Here is a 24,471-nt window from a genome sequence, read left to right as displayed (position 1 = left end):
TACTTTTCAGCACCTCCAGCTGTGTGTTGCTGGGACACTTGCAGGTTCTTCTGCAGTGGTACAAGTAACAGACATGAATGAGTAACAGTTTTAGTAGCTTGACAACTATTCATCATCTTGAATGAGGAACTCTTGTTTAATACTAAAGGAAAGCAAATGAAGAGTCCTTTTTCCCCAGATACTTTTCGGTATTTAGGATATACATTTTAGCTTTTCCTGCTTTATTTTTGTTTTTTAAATTACTTGAAATACTGTTTTAATTTTTTTCTGTTTGATAATGGAAAAAAAAATCCTGCTTCTCATAGATACATAGGAAATGAGGTTTGCGTAGCTTAGCATCTTCAAATTCTTCAGTATATAATGTATAGAATTTTAATTAGAATGTATGCATTTAATGTGCAGTTTTCATGGTGTAATAGTAAAGGACTGGTGAAATGAGAATTCCTTTAGCTCTGGGAGGACATGATATATTGCTTAAGATATGTGTGCACGTTTTGCTTTTTGCCATGTAGGCTTCACAGCCACTCCTTTTTTGCTCCTTAAGCAGCTACTTCTGCGCAACAAACTCTGGTTGAAATACTTCAGTCTTATTTAATTAAATAATCTCCCTTTTATTGAAGATGTGTGTTTCACCTGGTGTTCTGCCTCTTAAAGTGGTTGTAGGAGAAGGAAGACTTAAGGGATGATCCAGTGGTTTAAACAAAGATTGTGTGTTGGGGAAAAATATGTTCTGTTCCCAGCTCTGTTGCACGCTTGCCAAAATTACTTGGCCAAGTCACAAATCTGTTTAATCTGTTTTTAAAAATGGGGATAATACTTCATGGGCGGAGGCAGGAGGGATGATGAAATTTCAGTGCTCTTTTCTAGCACTTTTTATCAAGAGCTGTGCCTTGCCTTTCAAAATCAATTCCTTGAGTTTTCAAGTGGCTTAATTTGTCTGCAGTGCAGACACCCTAGTTCTCTCCCTTTCCAACTTGCCCCCCCCCTCCTGTCTTTGAGGACTATTGGTTCTGGTTTTGCCAATGCTCCAGGCTTTCTTACATACACTGTTCTTGAGTGAATGCTACTATCCCTAAACTTCGGTGTGCCTAGGAGTGCAAAGAACACTGGATCTAATGTGTTATGCTGATGTGTGTTCAATATTTCGGTGTTTTTTAATGAAAGATGTTACAGAAATGCAGAGCAGTATGTTTATTCAATTATAGTTGAGACCTTGAAAGTAGTATGTATGCGAACATATAAATGCCTAATTTACTAATACATGATACGTAATCGCCATTACTCTGACAAGTTTTATTCCTAGTGTAGTTTCTAGTACATGTACATCTTTAGAGCAGTAGAAATTTTGTGAGGAATGCTTGACTTAAGTGGTCATAATCCATTCTGTTAACAGTATCTGCAGTCAAAATACTGACTTTCTTGGTCAAGCTAAAAGGTCCCAAGTTAACCAAACTTTATTCTGTTGAAAAGCATTGAATATGCACTCTTGTTTACAAACGGAGTTCTGCACTTCCTTTTATGACTAGTAACGTCTGGAAGCTTATTCTTCTGTTTCAACCTTTCAAAGAGAATGGTTAGAACAGTCACATAACAACGGTTTTTTATGTAGTAAGTACAATACAGCTTTTAAATTAAGGTGTCGTGTTGGTTTTACTTTACCTTTTTGATGAGAGATTAGTCTGTGAGATGACTTAAACTTACTAAAACATTTTCGGCTAGAGGAGTTTTCTGCTGGATTAGTAAATTAGATACCAGTGGCTCCTGGTGGCAGGTAAGCAGAGTAATCGTGTGGCTTGGAACAGAACTGGTGCAACAGGCAGGGAAGAGCCTGCGCCATTTGGCAATGCTGAGCTGTTACATCGCTGTATCCCATGAAACCATTTCCAACATCAAGCTTTTATTGCTAAGAGCCTGGTTGGTACCTATGCTTCAGGAATCTTGGCTTATATTTTTCATTACTAGATGTTGTTTGGAGTGGGTTTCGTTTCACTTAGTATTGGGGTGCGTGTGAGTGAGTGAGAGTATATGTGTGTGTCTAAACCTAGACTCCCTTTAAATTCAATGAAAAACAGGCATCCCTAGACCTGATTGCTCCAAACCAATTTAGGCTTTTCCCTTCTATGGGATGTACACCATTCAGCGCCTGTTCATTTTCACTCACAGTGAAGGTAGATGACTAACACAGGTACAGGTTTATGCTTGGAGAAATTAATCCCATGCTTCATGTTTGCCTGCTATACCCTTTCCTTTTCTATACTTTTGTTCCTTTATCAGTATAGTGACAATAGCTAACATATATTCTGATGAAGACTTTCATTTAGTCTATTTTTTTATTCCTGGACAGATTTCCACTTCCGTGACTATCCGACTTGTTAAATCATGTCTGTTATTTTCATTCATTTTTATCCTTTTGCACTTCCCTGCTGCCCCTTACAACAGCCCGCGATTTGAAAACTTGGCATGGTCTTAGAAGAATAGCTCAGGAGGAGTGGTTCTAGAGGAATATTTTCCAATAACAATGTGTTTGTTGTAGATTAAATAGTTGCTTTGCTTTGCGGCCTTTTAGACTCTTTGGAGTCTTGATTGGTTCTTGAGTGCCCACACGAGTGATTAAGGAAAGTAAGTTTGTGTACGCTGTGGAGCAGTCCATGCATATGAAATTTCTAGAGGGTCTGCACCTTCACTGGAAAAGTTTTAGGGATTCGCAAATAGAAGAAAAATTGAAAACTGGTTTGAAGAAACATTCTGCAGAGTACAGTTGGTTAAAAAAGTGATCTCGGAATATAATATAAAATCTTGATTTCCGTTGAGATACCCAGCCCAGCAGTATCACTGAAGTGATATGAAGGAAGTATGGCCCTTGGACATCAAATATCTTTAGGTAGGTAATTGTGAAATGTAGTTAATGGCCATAGCTTTTTGAGAGAAAAAGTCAGTTCTTTGACCAGACAGGCAGATTTAAGGGGGAAATTAAACACTGCTGTCTACTCAAAATTAGAGTTGGTAGGAAGCAGTTTTTGTCACTCTTCAATGGCCTGAGTTAGTCATGGATTTCTGTGTGAAATAAAGGACTGTTTTGCTCTTGGAAGCAGAGTTCTGTCTTGAAAAGCCCATGTAAAGTAAACTTTGCTTCCTTGATTCGGGAGTAATCTTTTTTTTCTGTGCAGCCTTGCCTCTGTGGGTAGCTGTTCTTTTGGTAATGATTAGGGAGTTTTGGCATGATTTTGCAATAGAATGCAGGTCTCCGATGAGGTAATAAATGAAGTCTTTTGTTACTAAAGTAATGTGTGAGTCATAAGTGCTTTTTTTATGATTATGCTTGCGTCAAAACACATCATGACAGCACTTGTTCAATGTACTTCCCCCTACTGTTTTAATTGTAAGGAATAGTAAAATGCCAAGTGCTGAATGTTTGGCTATAAGCAGTTTTGTTTGGTTTGCTGATAGCTTTTTATTTAGCACTGAATAATATTTTTATAACGTCAATGTTTCTGTATGAACTTTTGCATCCCTATGAGTACCCCACAACTGAGGGTGAAATGCCAGGCACCTCTGTAACTAGCTAACTTGGTAATAAAGGATAGAGTGGTTTTGGTTTGTCTACTTCAGCTCAGCTATGATTGTAAATCATATGTTTTATGAAAAGTTTCTGAATGGTATTTACTGTCGTGGTAAAAGTTTGAGCTTGCGTATTTGATAATAGGAAACCATTATTAAATGCAGTTACCTGGAAGGAAGAAGAAATGATGATTGATTTTTACTTTCCTGTTGCAAGTGTTTTGTTTCTGTTTTTTAAACAGGAAACAATTGTATTATAGAGTTATGTATGCTCTGTTGGGACTCGAAATAGCTATTTGAAATTTGGCAAAGATAGAGGCACGCAATGTTTTGGACAAATTTTAATTTGTTTTTATAGTTTAGAACAAAATTTAGGGATAGAGACCACACAACCTGACTCTGCATACGGCTTTTGTGTACAGAGATGCTAAATACCCGAAAATGCAGTGTTTCCATAGGCGGAGTTTCTTTTGTATTCACGGGCTGGGGAGCCTCAAATTCCAGAGGCATTACATGAGCAGTTTTAATGAATTAGTGTCTGGTTTTCCTGCAGCAGATGTGACAAGCAGCTTTATAAGCTGCTTCCCATCGATCGCTGTTTTCCAGCTCTTTTGTGTCTTTCTTTTGCTTAGAGAAAAGCATCGAAGAGCTTGGTTTCTACAGTAACTGCTGCCTACATTCTTGCCTGCAGGCCAATTTCTTTCTCAGTTCCTGCAGCCTGTGCAGGGCTACTGTATTGAATTTCTTTAGGTTTTGGTTTGGGGTTTGTTTTGTTTTTTTTTCTTCTTGCTGGTTTAAATATTTTACCCTTTAAGAAAAAAGGAGAATGCAGTGGGAATTTGTGATTTTGCGATATGTATTTTTAATTAACCATAGCACATTTCCATGACTGTAGGATAGCCTAAATGTTTTTGCAGCTGATCAATACCAATGTTTGTGTGGTTAGTATATAAAGACAATGAAATCTCTGACTGTTTGTAATAGCACTTTCGTTAATGCTTGTTTCTGTAGCGTAATAATGCAGGGGAGGGGTGAGATCAGCTTTAAGTTGTTAATAGAATCATTTACATTTGCAGCAAAATTTGCTGTAGTTGAACAACTTCAGGACATGTCTTTTTCAGTATCGACTCTTAAATGCCCTTAGAGAAATTGTTGTGAGCACAGGGTTAAAAATGCACTGTTTCTTATGAAGTTAGCTTTCTAAGTGGGAAAGAAGAATTGAACACCATTTCAAACGAGAACATGTGTTTATTACTCAGTTTGTATTTGCTGCTTGTGGTTCAGGAATGTTCCTGTTGTCGTCATCAATATTCTGTTGTCATAGGATCATTTTTTGACGCAGACAGGCTTGTTCCAGATCCTTCCGAAAGCGGGTTAGCACCATTCCTGTAATGAATACCAACAACTTCACATACTTCTTATGCACTTGCTAAAACATGAGCGGGGAAGTGTGTAACCCAGGTTTCCTGTGGGGGAGCCATTAATTTACAACTAGGTCATATTTCCAACGTTTGCTTAGAATTTGGTAAAAGTGTTTTATTGGCCAACTTGAATTAACATGAGGCTACAGCAATATTTCATCACTTCGGATGATGCATAGATCTTTGCTTTTGAATCTTAAGACGTCTGAGTGTATAGATAGATCAGTCATCTTTTTCTTTAGGATGTGTTTTCATACTGCTTTATGTCACTGTGTAGACAGTGATGGCACACCTGGAAAAACACAAAAATACTTGTGAAAAGCATGCCCAGTGCTCAGAATAAAAAGTCTAATTGCTGGTTTAAAAATCTGAGGGTGTTTTGTTCCTTATGGTATTGGAGGTCGAGCTTGCTATAGAGCCCTCACATTTTCTGTTTGTGGAGGACATGACTTTGCAACTATTGATCTTTGGTCAACAGAAATCAATTGCAAAGGATACAGAGAATTAAGGGAAACACACATGAGGTCATGATTCACTCCCCAGAGGAAAAAGCTGCCACTTTTTAAAGGGCAGGTGCTTTTTGGGTAACCTCTAGAAGTGTCCTTACTAGTAATGGCCAAACATAAATGAATGTAAATTTATGGTAATTTAGCCAAATCAAGACTTAGTTTAAAACTGTGGAGGCAGGGAGGAGGAGGAATCCATCCTAATACAATGTGTGTGTGTGTGTACAGGTACTTGTAGGAAGTGATGCCGTGTTCCTGCTCGGGTGGTTTCTCACATTGCTGTACAGGGTGTGGTCAACTGCAAGCAGAAGAGCATTGAAAACTTACGTTTTAAAAAGCTAGTAGAGGAGTTGGGCTTTATGTTTCTTTAATATAAATTTTAGAAGTAATTTTTTTTATCTCTCCCCCCCCTCGATAGAGAAAAGTGGATCCTCCTTTCTTCTATTACCAATAATATAGAAAGTTATACAAATATAATGTTAAAGCTAAAATTTCTGATAGGAGCACAAGGTTATACCTCATGTAGATGAACAAGCAGCTGTATAAAAAATTGCCCATTGAGAAAGTTCTCTCTGTTTCGGACAATAAGAAAATAATTATAATCTGATTAGTGTTACAGTATACTGGATCACCCTTTTTCAGTGTATCCATTATAAAATTTCCTATACTCTTAGCATTTTTCTTGTTATGAGTAAGTTTTACAGCAGCACTTTTTTATGTAATCCTAGAAAAGACTTTGTAAAACAAATCTCTGAAGAGTTATTTGTGCTTAAAGAGTCAAAAAATTGTGTAATGTTTTTCTAATAACCTATACTTTATTGGGAATCATTTAGTGCTGGAGTTTTCAGGTGGCTATTTAATATTGTGACTATTTGGACGGATTTATATATCTACCTTCATTATTAGTTTGGAAACCCAGATTTTTAACTGTTGGATACTTTAAGATTACCTTAAAATTTTTTGACTCTGCTTTGAAGCAGCTCAGTTCAGTTTGTCTTTTTAATAAGTTTTAGTTTTGTTGATTCTGTTTAGGTCTAAAGATAATGATTCTATTATGGAAATGGACTGCAGTATTGACTTGCAGTTCAGTTAAACACAGCCCAAAGTCTTAAAAATAAATTCTGGATATGAATAATTTAGTATGCCTGCTCTTGGTCTTGAACAATCAGAAACCTTTTGGTATAAAATTCAGAAGAGGAAGTTAAAAAATGTAATTTTGTTTCTTTTGGAAAAAGGTAGGCTGAGTGAAGCAGCCAGTTTCTCCTTGGCATGGGAATTGTTGCTTTTCTCCAGGTTAACAGAAGTTACTTAATTCAGGTATCTCCAAGATGTGGAGTTGCATCTCTTCTTAGAATCATAGAATCATAGAATCATACAGGTTGGAAAAGACCTCTAAGATCATCGTGTCCAACCGTCAACCCAACACACCATGCCCACTACACCATGTCCCTAAGGGCCTCATCTACACGTCTTTTAAATACCTCCAGGGATGGTGACTCCACCACTTCCCTGGGCAGCCTGTTCCAAGGCCTGACCACTCTTTCAGTAAAGAAATTTTTCCTAATGTTCAATCTAAACCTCCCTTGGCGCAACTTGAGGCCATTTCCTCTCGTCCTATCGCTGTTACTTGGGAGAAGAGACCAACACCCACCTCGCTACGACCTCCTTTCAGGTAGTTGTAGAGCGCGATGAGGTCTCCCCTCAGCCTCCTCTTCTCCAGGCTAAACAACCCCAGTTCCCTCAGCCACTCCTCATAAGACTTGTGCTCCAGGCCCTTCACCAGCTTCGTTGCCCTCCTCTGGACACGCTCCAGCACCTCCATGTCCTTCTTGTAGTGAGGGGCCCAAAACTGAACACAGTATTCGAGGTGCGGCCTCACCAGTGCCGAATACAGGGGCACGATCACCTCCCTGCTCCTGCTGGCCACACTATTTCTGATACAGGCCAGGATGCCGTTGGCCTTCTTGGCCACCTGAGCACACTGCCGGCTCGTGTTCAGCCGGCTGTCAACCAGTACCCCCAGGTCCTTTTCCTCTGGGCAGCTTTCCAGCCACTCTTCCCCAAGCCTGTAGCGTTGCCTGGGGTTGTTGTGGCCGAAGTGCAGGACCTGGCACTTCTTACAGGTTTCCTAGTGTTTTGCATGTGTCAGTTTGATCTGTGAGGGGAACCAAGCTCAGCTCTTTCTGTAGAGATGCACCTTTTTCTCAGGACATGAAGGCACAATACACAGACTTGACAAAGGCTGAAATTATATGTAATTGTATTTGTTGAGCTTTTTTTACCTTCGTGGTATTTCTAGTTTGTTTTTGTAAAGACTCATCTTTTAAGCCTTGCTTGTTTAAAAATAGGTTAAAAAACAATAGCTAGATCTAGTTTAATTTATAATTAATTTCCTAATAATCCATTGTGATGAAATCAATAACAAATGAAGCAGCAAATGGAGAAAAGATGAAATTGCGGTCCGTGTTCTTTCACACTGAAACTTACCCATTAGCAGGAAGTCATACAAATTGTAATTTCCAAGTACCGTATTCCCATGGATGCTTGAATGCCGCCCAGTTTTGACACGCTGGTCTTAGATTTCATTTACAGATGTTAGGTAGAACGACGCAGAGGCAGTGGTACCCTTGTGTGGCTTTCTAACCCTGTAGAATTGGGGTCAGTGCTGTTGTTCATCAGTGACCTGGGATATGGGACAGAGAGTACCCGTCGCAGGTCACAGATAATGGGGGTGGGGAATGGTTAATATGCTGGAGGGCAGGGCTGTCATCTAGAGGGACTGACAAGCTGGAGGAATGGACTGAAAGGAACCTTGTGAAGTTCAGCAAAGACAAATGTAAAATCCTGCGTCTGGGGTGGGTGAAGGCTGGGAATGACTGACTGGGGAGCAGCTCTGCAGAGGAGGGATGGGGCATCCCGGGGGAGAGGAGGTTGTATGTGTTTCAGCAGTGCACCCTTGTGATCATGGAGACCGGCCTCGTACTGGGTGATTTTGGGCCCTCCATACAAACAAAACTGATGACAAACTGGAGAGGTGAGGGGAGGGCTGCTGAGATGCTTAGGGAACTGGCACATGGCATATGAGGAGAGGCTATAGGACCTCGATTTCCGCCCCCCGCCCCGGAGGAGCCCAGTGGTGGATCTAATTGCAGTCTTCCCCTGCCTAAAGGGTTGGTCATAGAAAAGATGGAGCCAGGCTGTACTGAGAGGCTCACAGTTTGAGGACGAGCAGCTGTAGCAAGTTGCAACTGAGGAATTTATACCTGGACAAATGAGAAAAACACTTCACTGTTAAGTGGCTAATTACAGGAATGAATTGCCCAACTCTGTCCTTGGAAGGCTTCAGAATTTGATTAGGCAAGGCCCTGAGCAACCTGGTTTAAGTTGGAAGTTAGCCCCGCTGTGAGCAGGAGATTGGGCTAGACACCTTCAGAGGTCCCTTCCAAACTCAATTTCTCCATGGTTCTATCTGAATGATGTAAAAAATCAATTTTTGCTTGACTTTTAAAATACAGTTGAATCACAAGTGGGCTTGGAAACGTGCACTGTAGTATCTTACTGGTGACTTAAGCTTTAAAGTGTGCATATCTTCTACCAGAAGTATAAATAAATTAATTGGCCATGAGGATCATTTTTGCTGGAGTGATGGGGAAAGACTGTAAGTAGATAGATAAGAGGAATTAGAGAAAGGATTAGTTTCAAATCTCCTTTCCATGGAAGGGAGGACATACCTAGAAGTGCAGTGATTTCCATGTTTTTTTGTTAGTTCACTGATCAAAATAGGGGAGGAGAAGAAAGTCTGAATAGCATCATTTTGGCCAGCTGTACTGTCAGAGGAAACCTAAGTTGAAAAAGATCTGTTTAGTGGTCCAGGTGTTGTTAATTACCTCAGTTTCTCTTTGAGGTGAGTTACACTGTTGCCCATGCTTGTGTTTAAAGTATTTGAAGTCAAAAATGAACAAAAGCAATCTCCCAGGTGCTGACTAGGTTCTTTTTTGTGAGTCTTACCTTTTTAATGTAAAAAGTTGAAGCTCTCCTTGGCTCTCAGTAAATCAACAAGAGTTTGGAAACTCTCACCTTGTTATTCTTTTAGATCTGTTTAAAAAAAAGGCAGATCCTTAAGTTAGCTGGTGTTCAGTGCCGTAGTCAGTGTAAAAGAATTGAACTGTACAGTTGTAACTACCATGACTTAGGGGATTATTGGTGCTGAACCCCTGTAATCTATCCGAATGTAAAATCTGGAGGTGCTGATAAAAGAACAGTAGGATGGCAGCTTCTGTCCAATTTCTGTACTGGTTCTTAAAAGACAATTAAAATGGGATAATTCAAAGGATACTGAGGCACTGAGTGTCATAGCAGGGTTTACGTACAGGGAGGAAATTGAATTCCTACTTCTGTGTTTTGGCTCCCCAGATGGAGACAGGACGGAATTCCTCATTTTCAATCAAATGGTATTTTCATATAGGCAGAATTACAAGTGTATAATTAGCTTTTCCCTGCAGTACAGACAGAACCGCTGAGGGGAAGTCAGAAAATATTAGAAATACAGATGTGACAAAACTAGATTTTGCACATTTTCCCACAAGACACTTATCTGGAATCCTACAAAGTTGCTAAACTCTTTAGAGGTAGTGCCTAGATCAGCGCATCTCCGTTTTGCTGGGAGCTGTAGAGATAGTAAGAGTTTTCTAGGAAATATTTTGAAATGATTTGATGCTTCTTGTCTGTTTTCCAGTAGTCAACCCAGAATGAACTTTTAAAAAAAGAATAATTAGGATCATGAGTTGCATTTTGATTGTGACACATGTGCTGTTAGATCGCACACTGGTCTGTCCTCCTGTGTGATGCCCTGTAGAAAGCACAATGCCAAGTACTCGTCGTAATCAATAAACATACCAAATTACTGAAGTGTGGATGCTGTGAATAGTTGTTTGAAATACATAAAATAGAATGTCGGCACGTCAGCTAAATAGTGCTATTTGTTTTCATCACTTAAATACCTAACACACTTTTCATCATATAACTGTTCAAGCACGGATGTTTTGTAAACATTTGTTTTTAGGAATCTGTTGGATCAATCTTGGTGTCTCTATTTGATTTCCTACTCTGAATGACATCACCCTATAAAGGAAGAATGGTAGTTAGTTGAGTAGGTGAGGTATAGAGTGACAGCTTGCAAAACTACTCTCTTTTCTTTCCTTTTTTTTTTTTTTTAAGTGGGTTGTATAGATGAGTTTCTTCTATAGCAACCGTCCTGTGGTAGCACATCATGAAACTATTGTAAACACTTTAAACAGTGAGTAAAATCAAATTCAGCTTGCTGTAGACTAAATGTTTGATCAGGTCTCTCCCTCTGGGCGTGCTGTGGTTTTTGTTTAGTTCATTGTATAACTAAAGAATATGCCAAAACCAACTTGATTCTGATCAAATTAGAACATGTTCCTTACTTTGATTTTGGAAGTAAATGTAATATGTTTGCATTAACGCAATTTATTCAGAAAATCTGTTGGTTAATATACACTCTTTATTCTGCTTTTTGGCTGAATTCCAGCTATGAAAAATATGCTTCTATTAAAAAAAAAATCTGTTTACAAATATGAATCAATTGACAGATGTGGTCTTTTGATGATAATCAGGTGTCTGCATGTTCTAACCAGATAGTGATTTGTAAGTATATTGTGTCTTCCTTAATAATGCCATCCTTTCAAGCTCAGCATGTGAAATGTTGTAAACTGTAACCTTTAGGTTTTAATATAGTTCCTGACTATAAGTTCCAAGTTTGTTTGGCACATTTATAACCTATACAGTACCCTTAATTAGTCCAACCTAATCCCCAACTTAAATGACACTTGAGAGCACCGTGTCTCTGCTATACTTCGAAATCTGTGCTTTAGTCTTACCTGAGTAAGCTGCCCTTACCTTTTTTGCAAAAGATGCCCACAGGGCAGATAATGCTGTAAGGTAGTGCAGTAATGTAAGGAGGAAGATGTTTTAATATGCATACTTACATGGAATATTGGAGGAATTGTCAAGTATACTTTTTATGTGTTTCCATATTTCTGGTACTTGTGTCCAAGTTGTGAAGACCTACCCCTGCCCCACCCCAGCACTGTAGGACTCTGGTTGCTCATTATTATGTACTGGGTTTTTTTTACTAGGCAATAAGAAATCTAACCAGTGAATGAGCATTGAAAGCTATGTCCAGTTGTTCCCTTGTTTTTCTTAAGTTGAAATAAGTTTGGTCTGAAAAGCATTAAGTTAAATTTGCAAGTATGGAGTAGCCTCATAAAATATATAGAGCAGGTGACTAAAATTTAAACCTGTCTCTATGTCAAACATATTTTTGTTCACTTTCTTATGGGGATTTTTATTTCATCTTTAGCAAAAAGGATGCCTTTGGCTAGCCTGTTTGTGTACACTGAGGAATAGTGTTGTCGTTGTTGCTGATTAACTGAAATGTTTAGAAAACATTTTTATTAGCAAAACAGCTGAGATCTCTTTCAATTGTCGCTAAAACAAAAATACTTTCTACTGGAAAAAGCAAAGAAATGAGTTGTTACTGAAGATACTAAAAAAAAAACCCAAACCAACCCAGAAATTGGTCCATTTAACTTTCTTGCTGAAATGCATGTGCGTTTTTTTGGCATAGATTCTGTTCCTAATTTAGTACATTGAGCATGTTTCAGAAATAGGTCGTCTGTTAAATTCGGACATGGTCCATACTGAGAAGTAAGACTGAGAGAAAAGGAAGGTCATTGTCAATTCTTTTTCTTTTTCCTGATCCTTGGGTGTGTATTGTAGGAAAAAAGAATCACTGTGGTGCATGTGGCAAGAAACGTAGTGAAAATCGAATACCATCTTCGTTCTATAAATATCCTTAGAATAATTTTAAGAAATAAAAACCAAAACACATGAGAGTTAGTGTTTTTAAGGCTACTCAACAGCTGAGTGTTCCTTCCAATTCTTGTATCACTTTTATGTTTAATACATTTTTCCAGAGAAATGATCATTTTTGTTTACAGTCTGTATCTTGCATTCATAGCTACATTTCTTAGGCCTGTTCCGGCCTGCTGTTGTTTCCTTTCTTTATAAAACTAAATCTACCTAGAATCACTTAAAAAAAAAAAAAAACCCAAAAAACATTTTCTAAGGTTTGTTTCTGGGTATTGTGTCATTGGAAAGTCCTTTCCATCATGTGGAAGAGGTGTATAAATATAATTGTGGGTTTAGTGCTGAGTGTAGTCTAACAGCTTAAGAAAGAGGAGATAGTAAAGTTATTTGAACTGTATTTTTATAGATGTTTTTGTTGAGAGAAAATTAAGTTTCTTGTTTGCTCAATCTGTTTAATTACTGAGAAGTTATAAATAGCCTGTTCTGTTTAATTGGGTTAACTTCTAAATGCTATATACAGAGATGTAGAAAGGAAAATGCTCAAAGGTGTATTCATTGTATTTTATTTTCCAAATTTTTAAACAATTGCACATTGTTAATTTGTCATTAGTCTTTAAATTTGGGCGTGCAATCTTTGGTAATTTATGAAAATGGGCAATTTATTGAAATTGGCTCTTAAATTCAGCTCTGAAAAAAGATATTTGAATGTAGCACTACAACACCACTATACTCTGTAAATGGTCAGAATTAGGATTGATATGTGTCTAATAAGTATTTTAAGAGAAAATAAACCAAATCTTTTAGTTAGACCAGTGTATGAAACTGAGTAGACCTCAAATTGTCCAACATTTATGCTCCTGATTAATTTTGATATCGTGGACTTACTTGTTCATTTGCCGAAGCCGTTCTTTGGCATCATAAAATAATAGTCTTTTGTCTTCAAAATAGTACTTCCGTTAGGGATAGTTGCAAGATCAGGATGAAACTCAAGAAATTTAGGACAACACATAAACTGCCCTTGTTACAAAGAATTGCATTTGCTTATATTTCTTTCCAAATTTTAAAGTTGCTTGCAATGGTCATTCGCTGGTTAGATTTCTTATTGCCTAGTTGTGGTGGTGCATTCATACCCCCCCCTTTCTTCCCTAGGCCACTTGTTGATCTGGGCCGCCTGTTGCCATCGAATTCTATTAGGTCGCACCTTTATAAATCTCTATTAAAATCACTTTCTGCTAATATCTTTGACGGTGATTCTTTAAGCGGCCTCTAAACCACTCATGCACGACACTAGTGGACAAAAAACCCAGTACATAATAATGAGCAACCAGAGTCCTACAGTGATGCAAGTGATCTTTTTCTGGTCACATTGATCTTTCTGTATGATCTGTAAAATGAAGATGGTTACAGGTAATTACATAAGATACCATACCTTTTTATTTTTAAATAAGGTTAGTCGATACATGCAAGTTACGCAGAAAATCTTACGTTCTGTAAACAAGTGGCTTATACATTTGTTTTTTTACTTTTCAGCTGTACTTTCAGGTTTCCCAGCACAAACATCAAGATAACATTCACAGCTCTGTCCAATGAGAAGAGAGAAAAACAGGAGGCCCCGGAGTCCCCAGTGAAGCCTGTGCAACCCCAGATCTCTCCCTTAACAATAAACATTCCAGACAACATGGCTCACCTGATCAGCCCTCTCCCTTCTCCCACAGGAACTATCAGGTATTTAAACCCTGCAGGTTGGATATAGGGCAATGTATGGTTACAGACTGCAACCAACTTTCTAATTCATTTTAAGTATTTTTCTTCTGTGGTAAAAGTTCAGTCGAAGCTCAGCATTACCTGCCTTGGAGAAAACCACAGTTCTGCTAACTAGTAAGATAGTTGCATGAACAGCCTTTAATATTCAAATTTAACATGTTAAATGTGTAACAGTTTGCTCAGGAGCCTGGCATTCTTAGAACAGCAAAGGAGCATATCTTTTTCTTGCATTCCAGATGATTTAGATTGCTTTTTACTCTTGCATACTTATGGCAACACTTTAAATGAGATAAGTCTAAATTATACCATTTTTAAACATTCTGGTAGTCACTGTCCCCCTGAAGTTTATCATCAGAAAAAATGTTTTTTGGTTATCCTTTGTGTGGAAAATAGGCTGATCTCTTACTCCAGAAGATCTGTTATTGATTAGTCGTTGCTGGAAGTAAACGGATGTTTTACTTAAAATACAGTGTAAGATACAGAGTTTAGTGTAGGGAAGTCTTCTGCAGGGGAGGTTAATCTGGGTTTTTTACTTGCTGTGCTGCTTAATTTGGTAATTGTAGCCATTGTCTGACTTGTTATTTGGGACCAAACTCAAAGCGAACTGTCCTCACAAACTGGTAAAATTAGTTTAGATACAATTTTTAAAATTCATAGAAAGTTCAGGAGCAAAAATTAATTTAAAGGCACTGAACGTTGTGTTTCAAAGTCACATACGTACTTCTGGAAGTTTTTTCTTCCCCTCTCACTTCCTGTAGCTTCACTTGTGTGAAGGACTGTTAATGCTTGATTTTTAAAAAATGTAGATCTTGTTAATGAAATTTGAATGTAAAGATAATTGACTTGTTTCATGCTTGCCGAGATCTTGATCTCAATATTGTAGTGTTCAATGAGATCTATATAAATGGTGGAAGTAGAGAGAAAAGAGATCTAGACTTGACTGTATAACAGGTTTGCTTTCTTATTAAAATTCAGGGAAAATATGTCTTGCCCAAGAAATGACAGAACAGCTCATAAATATTTCAGATAATACCACATATATCACCACAGTCTTTGCCTCTCTATGAATTTTGTAATTCTCTTCAGGGCTTTCATGCACCTGTTGAGTATAGTTTATTACAAAAAAAAAAAAGATGACAGTTTTGAGTCTATTTTGAGAGCAAAGCTTGACAGTTTCTCTTCAAATCATCCTGTTTTGTAGAAGACTTGTAAACTTGCTTTGATTATACCATATGTGTCGCTTTGTCAATATATGCTAAAGTGAGCACAGTAGAGGGATGTTGTCAGCTGATATGTGAAAACATAGAACAGCAATGACCTATATTTAAAAAAATAAATTAGTTACACGTTTTGGCTCTAATCAAGGATTCTTCCATACAACACTTAAAAAATCCAATCTCCCTTGTATAGTATATCACTAGTAGCAAATTGTTGGTGGATTTCTTGTGATGTGAAACTTGGAAGAATTTTTTATATATATATATTGCCTAATCTACAGTGTCTGCCTTGTTTCTGTACATAAAAAGGGAGGTGCAAAAAACTTGAGAGGCCAGGCAGCCAGAGAAAACTTGGCAGATGTAAATTTGTTAGAGCTTTATTGTATAAATCTAAATAACATTCTCTAGCTTTATTTGCTACTTGATGTTTTGAACTACAGATTCAAGTTAGGTTAAAGATTGTCTTTAGAGATAAGGCTGGTTCTGGGGGCACAGCAGGCTTTGTCATTCTAATTTTTAGTTAACTTTTTTGGAATTTCTGAGGACTGTGTTGAAATCAGTTATCAGTATGAATTGCTGAGAAGTATGCATCCTTGTAGAGAACTGCCAAAATTATTTTTGGGGGAAGGGGACAGACATCACCCACTGACCGTCTCTTTCCTGTTGGCTGAATGGAAATTGGAGAAGAAAACTGGCTTTGTGCAGCTGTGGTCCTTTGTGCGAGGCAGAGGGACCACCGTTGGAAAGATGTTACAGTGAAATTATATGTAATTTTATCTTTGGTTTTCTGTGATGCAAAATACGAGGTATCAAGAGTCACTTCGTTCGTTTGTTTGGCACTGTTTTTTGCTTTCTAGCAATGTATCTGCTCTGTTGGCCTAATACTGCGTTAAGTTAAATGAGTCAGTGCTGATGCATCCCATTTATAGTAAGTTGATGATTTTTATACATATATATGTGTGTGTATGTATATGCACATACCTATGAACACTTAAAATAATGTTGATTTAGATTTGAATGAGAATCAAAACTTTTTTTCTCTCACTGCTTGCTGTATTTTCTCAAATGTGCAAAAATACTGCACAGGAGAGATGATCTTTTTTGAGCAGACTGAATATAAGCATATGGCAGAAATTTTGTGCAAGATGTGTTTCTTGTTTCAAACGAGTGTCTTAAAATTTGTGGTTGCTTATGTAGTTAAAGTGGACTTTTCTGTTGGCAAATCTGACGCAAATACAATACAACCTAATAAATCAGTTAATCCTTTTTCCTTTGAGGAGGAAAGCCTGAGCTTCATTTGACAGGTTTCTTCCTGCAGTGATTTTAATTCCCATGGATGAGTTAGAAAGGCTTGGAAGATGGGGTTTATAATGGAAATACTGACAGACCCTTAACTGTAGTCGAGAAGCTCTGGTAGTGGGCTTTTCTGCAATAAGAGCTTTTTGATTAGACATAATGTGGTGATATACTGTATAACAAAATAGTAGGATCTTCTTTTTATGCTCTACAGTGCTGCAAATTCCTGCCCATCTAGCCCCCGTGGTGCAGGCTCTTCAGGGTACAAAATGAGTCGTGTAATACCATCTGACCTACATTTAATGGCTGACAATTCACAGTCAGAAAATGACAAGGAAGCATCGGGTGGAGATAGCCCAAAGGTAAACATCGTTTGAAATCAAACCCATAAATTACATCTTAAGTGAATGTAAGGCTTCTGAAATTTTGTTTGCTAAAGTATATGCGCAAAGTCATAATTTAACATTACAGACTTCAAAAACAATTTGTAGGTTTTTGTGGTTAGATGTGAGATTTATTTTGACCTCTCTTCCCTTTGGGGAGGGTCTGTATGTATTTTCAGTTATATATCTCTTTATAGGCTGTTGAAAATTCTTTATTGTTTATGTTTCTCCAAATTTTTAATATTATCTTAAAATCTGCTAGTCAGAAGAGCAAAATTGGCTTAGTTTCTTTTCTGCCTTAAGATTTTGGTCGTCCAGAAGTGCCTTAAATAAAGTTAATTGTGTTTTTTAACTTTTAATTTAGAAAGGGGTGTGTATATCTTTAAAGTTTATTGATGCAGACTTCTCTTTTTCTTGTACAGGACGACTCTAAGCCACCTTACTCCTATGCACAGTTAATAGTACAAGCAATTACAATGGCACCTGATAAGCAGCTTACACTAAATGGAATTTATACGCACATAACTAAAAATTATCCATACTACAGGACAGCAGACAAGGGCTGGCAGGTAAAATTGATTTCTGGAATGTTTTTTTTTAGTTGTGAGTAATACTGGCAGCTATCAAGGGTTATAAGAAGTCAATTGGTGAGCCTAACAGCCCTTCATAAGTAGAATTTTTCAAATTGAGTATGTTGTCTTTTTCCTGATTGTAAGTTCTCCAGCAAAACAGGCAATTTACATTATTCTGTATTTGAAACGTTGTTTTATTCATGGAATGGTATTCTCTAAATCTCTAGGAGGGATACATACAGACTTTTGGGGAAGGAAAGTACAATTGGCACTATGGATTTCAACATATGTACGCTATCTAGGAACGTAGTTGCGTTCTGTAACTTACGATTGTGGAAACATCCGTATTGTTATCTTGAGATAAAATTAAGATATTAAATGTTACAAGTTCAGTTTTGTTTGAAAACAGTGATCTTGACCATGCAATACAGTGAAGGAACAAGTGTGTGTTATCTGTTGTTATCTTGCACTATTATGTGCCCTCTTCTATTTGTGCAACGTAGTCTATTTGTGAACTTAATCGTTTCTGTACTGAGTTAGACCAAACCCTTCAATTCTGTAGAATTGATTTCTGCTTTCTTTTCATTTTTAAAGAGACCAATCTCAGCATTTGCCAGGATGACTAACTGAGTATGAATCAGTCTGGCATAGTCTTTCCAGATACACATAAAGGTTCAATGCCTTTGGTGCTGTTTTTAGTTTCAGCAAAGGACAGAAGAGCACAATTAGCAGGACTGGCCAGTTTGCCCATATAACATTCAGACTGCACTGTCGATCATGGAGTATCAATTTCACTGTGTTGCTGCTTACTACAGTCATAATCTGCAACAGAGGCATGCTCTGAAGTTATTTTCAGGGAAGTAAAATTTGGAGAGACTGGGGGAGGGGAAAAGTGAGGAAATGTTAATACTCTACTTGCTGTACAAGTAGAAGACTAAAGAATACATGCCTTCTCAGTAGAGGGATAGATTTTAAATATTAATCACATACTTACTTGTCATAGGGCCTATATGAAAGTTAAATCACTCTTGGAGGAATTCCAAGGTTGCTGGGGAATGTAACTGTTCCTAGATTTTTGCTATGGTTTGGCTAGTAAAGGACTTTGCTGCTGTTGTGGCGAGGAAGTCTCTAAGAATTTTGTTTCCCTTTCATGCATAAGTAATGCAGAATCCTGGCCGCACTCATACTAACAGATCTGTTTTAGCAACAAGATTCTGTTTAAAAAATGTTGATGTGCTTTTTGCTCCCTATTCTGAAATACCTTGAATATCTGTGTGTATAATGCTTCTTTATGTAAGCATCATGGAACCAAACATGCGCATACATTGTAATGCATGGTCAAGGAATTCTGCCTTAGAACAGTGTATGTATTCAGATGTATAATACTTCACAAAACCAAGGTGATAAACACAGCAGACATAATATGTTCTGGAATAATTAATTAGCACCTATTTATAAAAATAATTGGAAAAGCTGAAAATTAGATGCTGTTCAGTCTCTAGTCATATAAAGCACTGCTATAACACTAACAGGTGTACCTCATGTATGAATAGCTCTCCTAGCTTCTATCCTTCAGGTATTAGATTACAGTTAGGGTGACTTATATGATAGATGTTTTAAATAATATTTGAGGCTATATTATTCAAAACATAGAGTACATACATGTGTATAGTATCCAAATCCTATACCATAATAAGTAGTATTGAGGTATTTATATCCTCTATTATATAAAGGTCTCATTTTGTTGAGGACTTGAAGACTCCTCTTCGTGAACTTATTTTAGCAGGTACTTTTGGATCTACTCTTTTATTCTAGCATATGGAGAAATAAATACAGTTTATAAACATGTTCTTGGCATCTTTCTAGTTCTGTTTCAATTTTTGGCAGGGAAAACCATTTCTGGTTTCATCAGTTTGCATTTAAGAAACCATACATGGTTATCATTGCTTTAAGTTTTCCAAACTTGCCATCAGGGTCATGAACTCAGACATTTGAGCAGGATTTGCATTTGGTTTTGCAAATTTTTGAAGAGCTTTTGTTAATGTAAAGCTTTTTCTCCATTTTTCCCCTGCTCCCCCACAAGTATTTCAGTATGTATGCTTATCTTTATTTTCTTCTTGTTCAGTGATAATATTTAGAGAGATTTTGGGTTTATATATCTTTAAAAAAAAAAAAAAAGAAAGCGTGCAAAGCCAAGCATAGATACCACTTCAGGGTGTTAGCAGTTTTCTGCATCTCTCTGATCAAAGAATTGTGTGTGTTACAGCAAAGTGAGGATAAAGTAATGTGCAAACTAGAGTTCAGTAACGAAGATCTCGCTGAAGAGCTGTTTTGGGACCTACTGCCATTTGTTGTTTTTCTAGACACACTAAATCCTTGGCTCCTTTGCTGAGACAGACTGGACTGTGAACTCCCAACAATCTAGCTGCATTTGGAACTTATGTAATTTAACCTTTTCTTTCTGTATTGTGGAACAGTCACAGGTTTATCGTATAAGATCAGAATCAGTATATGCTGTATTTTACTGGCCCTCCTAGAATGAACAGACATTTTCTTTGTCACCTGGGGAAGGGTGGTGTATGAAGACTGATAATTTTTCCTTCGTTTTTTTTTTTTTTTTTTTACACTGCGTTATGCTCAAGTGTTTGTGTTCTAACAGTTTGTTGCAATCACCGTATTTCTCATTAGAGAATTAAATGGGATTCCTGTTATTGCCGCATTAGCGTACTGGATTTTTTAATTGTTGGGAAAGATTTGAAAAATGCAAGAGTCCTTTCAGGTTTATGGCACTGCCTTTATAGTGCTCTGAGTTCTGTTGAATTAAGGAATTAAAGAGCTGAACCCCGAGTCTCCTATAGTACGAACTGCTGCAGTAGGCCACATTCTGACTTGGAAAAGTTATATGAATTCTACATATTTTTTTATGTTCCATAGAATTCAATACGTCACAATCTCTCTCTGAATCGTTATTTCATCAAAGTACCACGTTCCCAGGAAGAACCAGGCAAAGGCTCATTCTGGAGGATAGACCCTGCCTCTGAAAGCAAATTAATAGAGCAGGCTTTTAGGAAAAGGCGGCCTAGGGGAGTACCTTGCTTTAGAACCCCTCTGGGACCACTCTCTTCTAGGTAAGGAAAAACAGATGAACAAAAAGACTATGGCTGTTGTTTAATCTTCAGGCTGATACAGACTTGATAGTTTTGGATACAGTCACAAGTTTAGTAATTTAATTTCATCCAGACTCAGTATTTGAATTCTGTATCATTTACTAGGAGGCTGCCCCATACACTAGGCTTGTTTTTATTGCTTGTTGTTAGTGTTAAAGAACTGACTCAGTTTGCATAACTAACTATCAGATCATTAATGTAAGCAAGCCTTGCTGTACCTTTGGTGTTTGGTGGTTTTTTTTTTTACAGAATTATAATTTTAATTCCTAACTGCCATCTACTGCATTTTAAAACTATTTGCAAAGAAAATTATCAAATACCAGCTACCATTTTATTGAACTTAGGGATGACAATTATGTATTTAGTTTGATAATGTTCAAGCAGAATTCATGATGGGGAAATACATGGGTTTAAATTATTCCCTCTGTAAAGTTATGGCCTTTCTGCTGGTGCAGATCCTTTATTACTTGCCCTGTAGACTGAGATTTGCTCATCATTCTTCTCCACCAGAAGAAACGTTCATGTTTCACAGATTGTTTAGAGGGTCTCCCTAAGAAGGCGTCCAGCCACTTCTTCTCCATTAACTATACCTGAAGTTTGCTTTTATATTCTGTCCCTGTTTAACAGAAGCTTTATAAAAGATCATCAAAACCACTTTGGGTTGTAACTGTGCTTGCCAGAAGGCAGAGGTGCCCTCCTGTGGGCAGTGTGTGTTATGGTCTCTTTATAGGAAGGTCACAGTCTTTCACAGTTCAGAAGTTAAAACACATCAGCTGCTGCTTTCATTTTTAAATGCAGAAGTGCCCCAGCTTCTCCTAATCACTCTGGAGTGTTGTCTGCACACTCCAGTGGAGTCCAGACCCCCGAGAGTCTGTCCAGGGAAGGATCTCCAGTCCCAATGGAACCTGAGCCTAGTGCTATCCAGCCAAAACTAGCGGTAATACAAGAAGCACGATTTGCACAGAGTGCCCCAGGTGAGGAATCCTGAAATAAGCGTTTGGGGCTTGGAGGTGGGAGAGGGCTAATATATAAATACTACCAAGACTTCACATGTACACCAAAAAAAAGGGTAAATGTTTAACCTCTTGACATTTAGAGCAAATCTTTGATAAACACGTAAGCATGCCAAGTAAATTCTGTTTGCATACATATGGACTGTTATCTGTGTGCTGTTCCAGCACCCTTGATCGCTTTGTTACTAAGCAGAGATTATGCTTCTGTCCTGTATAGGACTGTACTGTCTTGTAACAGTTGTCACTTCCTTTCAAAACATATTCTTTCTGGTTTAGAGAAAAAATGCAAAAACTTTAGTTTACATGGGTTACAGAAATAAGCAAATGTCTTGCACGCATCTGTGGTCATGTCATCCTTTTAAAGGTGGGGATAAAAAGAATTGAATGGATAGAGAGAAAGAATAAATTTGCGTGATAAGAATTTTCCTATTAAAAAAAAAAAGAGCATAAGGCATGATGGGATAAGGATGTATTTGTTTAATTACCTTAGCTCATATACTTTTGACATCCATTTTCTTGGTGATAATCTGGTACTACAGAAGTGCTGGTGACCATTCTGTGGCAAGGGCAAACATGGTCCTAAGCAGAGATACCAGGCTTTCCCCAGCCTAGGAAGCTGAGAGTTTTGCCAGCGCAGACATGCTCCACACAACACCTGAAGCACATACATCTTCCCCTCTATGGAAGGGAATTTTACTAAATGAGTACTAAACATAGCTTTGGTAGTATAGCTGTTTGGGAGGAGATGGGGGGGTCTTTTGCCTAAATGGTGTATGGGTCTTACCAAGAGCTAATACAACACTTACCTTGAATATGTGGCTTGGAATAGCCATGTGTCATGATCTTCATTGTCCAATTTTATCTTTTGGATCATTCAGGCATTTGTGAAGGACGTCGTTAATCCTCTGAGGCTTTAGTGTTAAGTTTAAAAGAATGACTGGCTTAAAAGAAATAATTAAAATTGGCAGCCTAATTTTTATCTCTTTCTTGGTAGGATCACCTCTATCTAGCCAACCAGTTTTAATTACTGTACAACGGCAGCTACCACAAACTATTAAACCCGTCACCTACACTGTTGCAACTCCTGTGACAACATCGACATCCCAGCAGCCTGTAGTTCAGACAGTGCATGTTGTCCACCAGATACCAGCTGTGTCTGTCACAAATGTGACTGGATTAGCACCAGCAAACACTTACACTGTAGCTGGACAGGCAGTAGTCACGCAAGCTGCGATGGTAACCCAGCCCAAGGTAGAACCTCAAGAGAATGGAGACCACAAGGAAGTAAAAGGTGAGAGCCTGTGGGGTTAGTTGTTTTGCTAGCTCGTTATACAGAAGGATTATTATTTGAAACTTACTTCAAGATGAATGCTTGAAATGTTTGGCTAAAACTGACGATTTTGCATCATAATTTCTCAGATATGTTGGAGCTAGCAATAAAATGGTATACTTTTTCTCCGAGGGTTGATTGACTAAAAACAAATGGTTCTTAAACACGTTCTTGTTTTTAACAGTGTTTTATCTTCTGTTTTTCAGTTAAAGTGGAGCCTATACCTGCTATTAGTCATGCTACAATAGGAGCTGCTAGTCGTATCATTCAGACATCTCAGACCACACCCTTACAGACAGTTACTATAGTGCAACAGGCACCTCTAGGTCAACACCAGCTACCAATAAAAACTGTAACGCAGAACGGAACGCACATAGTACCTATCACCACTGCGATACAAGGACAGGGCAACACTGGTACGTATTGTATCAGGATATTCTGTTGCTTTGTACATGTTAAAACCTCACAGTGACCAGTGCTGAATTTTTGAATTCTGTTCTCGTGTCTTTCGTAGTTATACAAACTAAGTTCTACAAAAAAATTAGATTACAGCCTTGTAAGGGATTGTTCCCTCCGTGTTGGTAAGAACGTGTTTCTCTTCATTGATGATTACCTGAACAGCTATTTATTCTCTTTGTGGTCATTATAGGGATGTACTTAGTGGTGACAACCTGTCCTCCCTCCTCATTAAACCCAGGATATAAACAAGTTTTAAAAGAAGTTCCCGTAAAACAGTGCCATTAAAATGGTAACTGCTCCCCAGATGATTTGTCAAGAACCAGCCAACAGGAAAACAAGACAGAACTTGCTTGTGGGTTGGCTTTTTGAACTGTTACTTTTTATTCTGTTTCTATTGAACCTGTACTAAAATTGACAAAAATTCTGTAAGATTTTGAGATTCTTCTTGTCTGAGTACCATCTTTCCCCCCTCAGACTCAGCAGTCTGAGTTGGGTAGCAGTACTTTTTAATAATTTTCATATATTCACACCTGTTCACAGAATGTTCGGTTTTGGTTTGCTTTGCAGGTGCACCCAGCTTGTTTTAACAGTTTCACTTTGAGATGTTATCTGATACTGATGTAGCTTTTTTGCCAAAAAATACGTTTACGGAAATAGTTTTAGGCTATCTTATATCAATTTATTACACACATTTCTGCTCTAAAGTATTTCTAATGGAGTGAATTATCTGCTTTGTCTCCTTTTTACTCTACTTCCATCACTGACATTTATAGGTCAGTGTTGTCTGCTTCCACTTCATTTCCAGCTTCATAAGCAAAAGCTATCAGTCAGACTTCATATGCACTTTTTTTGTCAAAAGGGATGTATGAATTGAGCTGAGAGTCATGTGAAATA

The 24,471-nt window shown here is 37.8% G+C and overlaps 1 protein-coding gene and 1 long non-coding RNA gene across 5 annotated transcripts in view; both read left to right on the top strand.

The window, feature by feature from the left end:
• Positions 1-24,471, top strand: part of FOXK2 (forkhead box K2) — a 48,536-nt gene that overhangs the window by 22,119 nt on the left and 1,946 nt on the right. For all 4 annotated transcript variants that reach the window (XM_075169843.1, XM_075169840.1, XM_075169842.1 and 1 more), the window contains exons 2-8: positions 13,907-14,101; positions 16,868-17,015; positions 17,459-17,605; positions 20,543-20,736; positions 21,574-21,749; positions 22,783-23,079; positions 23,325-23,534. In XM_075169843.1, the coding sequence (XP_075025944.1) occupies positions 13,907-14,101; positions 16,868-17,015; positions 17,459-17,605; positions 20,543-20,736; positions 21,574-21,749; positions 22,783-23,079; positions 23,325-23,534 (1,367 nt within the window). The remainder of the gene's footprint in view (positions 1-13,906; positions 14,102-16,867; positions 17,016-17,458; positions 17,606-20,542; positions 20,737-21,573; positions 21,750-22,782; positions 23,080-23,324; positions 23,535-24,471) is intronic.
• On the top strand, positions 6,270-10,436 carry LOC142091070 (uncharacterized). Its single transcript, XR_012676696.1, has 2 exons — positions 6,270-6,820; positions 7,590-10,436. It is a non-coding gene; the product is annotated as an uncharacterized LOC142091070 (long non-coding RNA).

Source organism: Calonectris borealis, chromosome 20, assembly GCF_964195595.1.
Source record: "Calonectris borealis chromosome 20, bCalBor7.hap1.2, whole genome shotgun sequence".
NCBI classification, from domain to species: domain Eukaryota; kingdom Metazoa; phylum Chordata; class Aves; order Procellariiformes; family Procellariidae; genus Calonectris; species Calonectris borealis.
The sequence above is the reverse complement of the archived record's forward strand: the minus strand, read 5'-3'. Positions and strand labels throughout refer to the sequence as shown.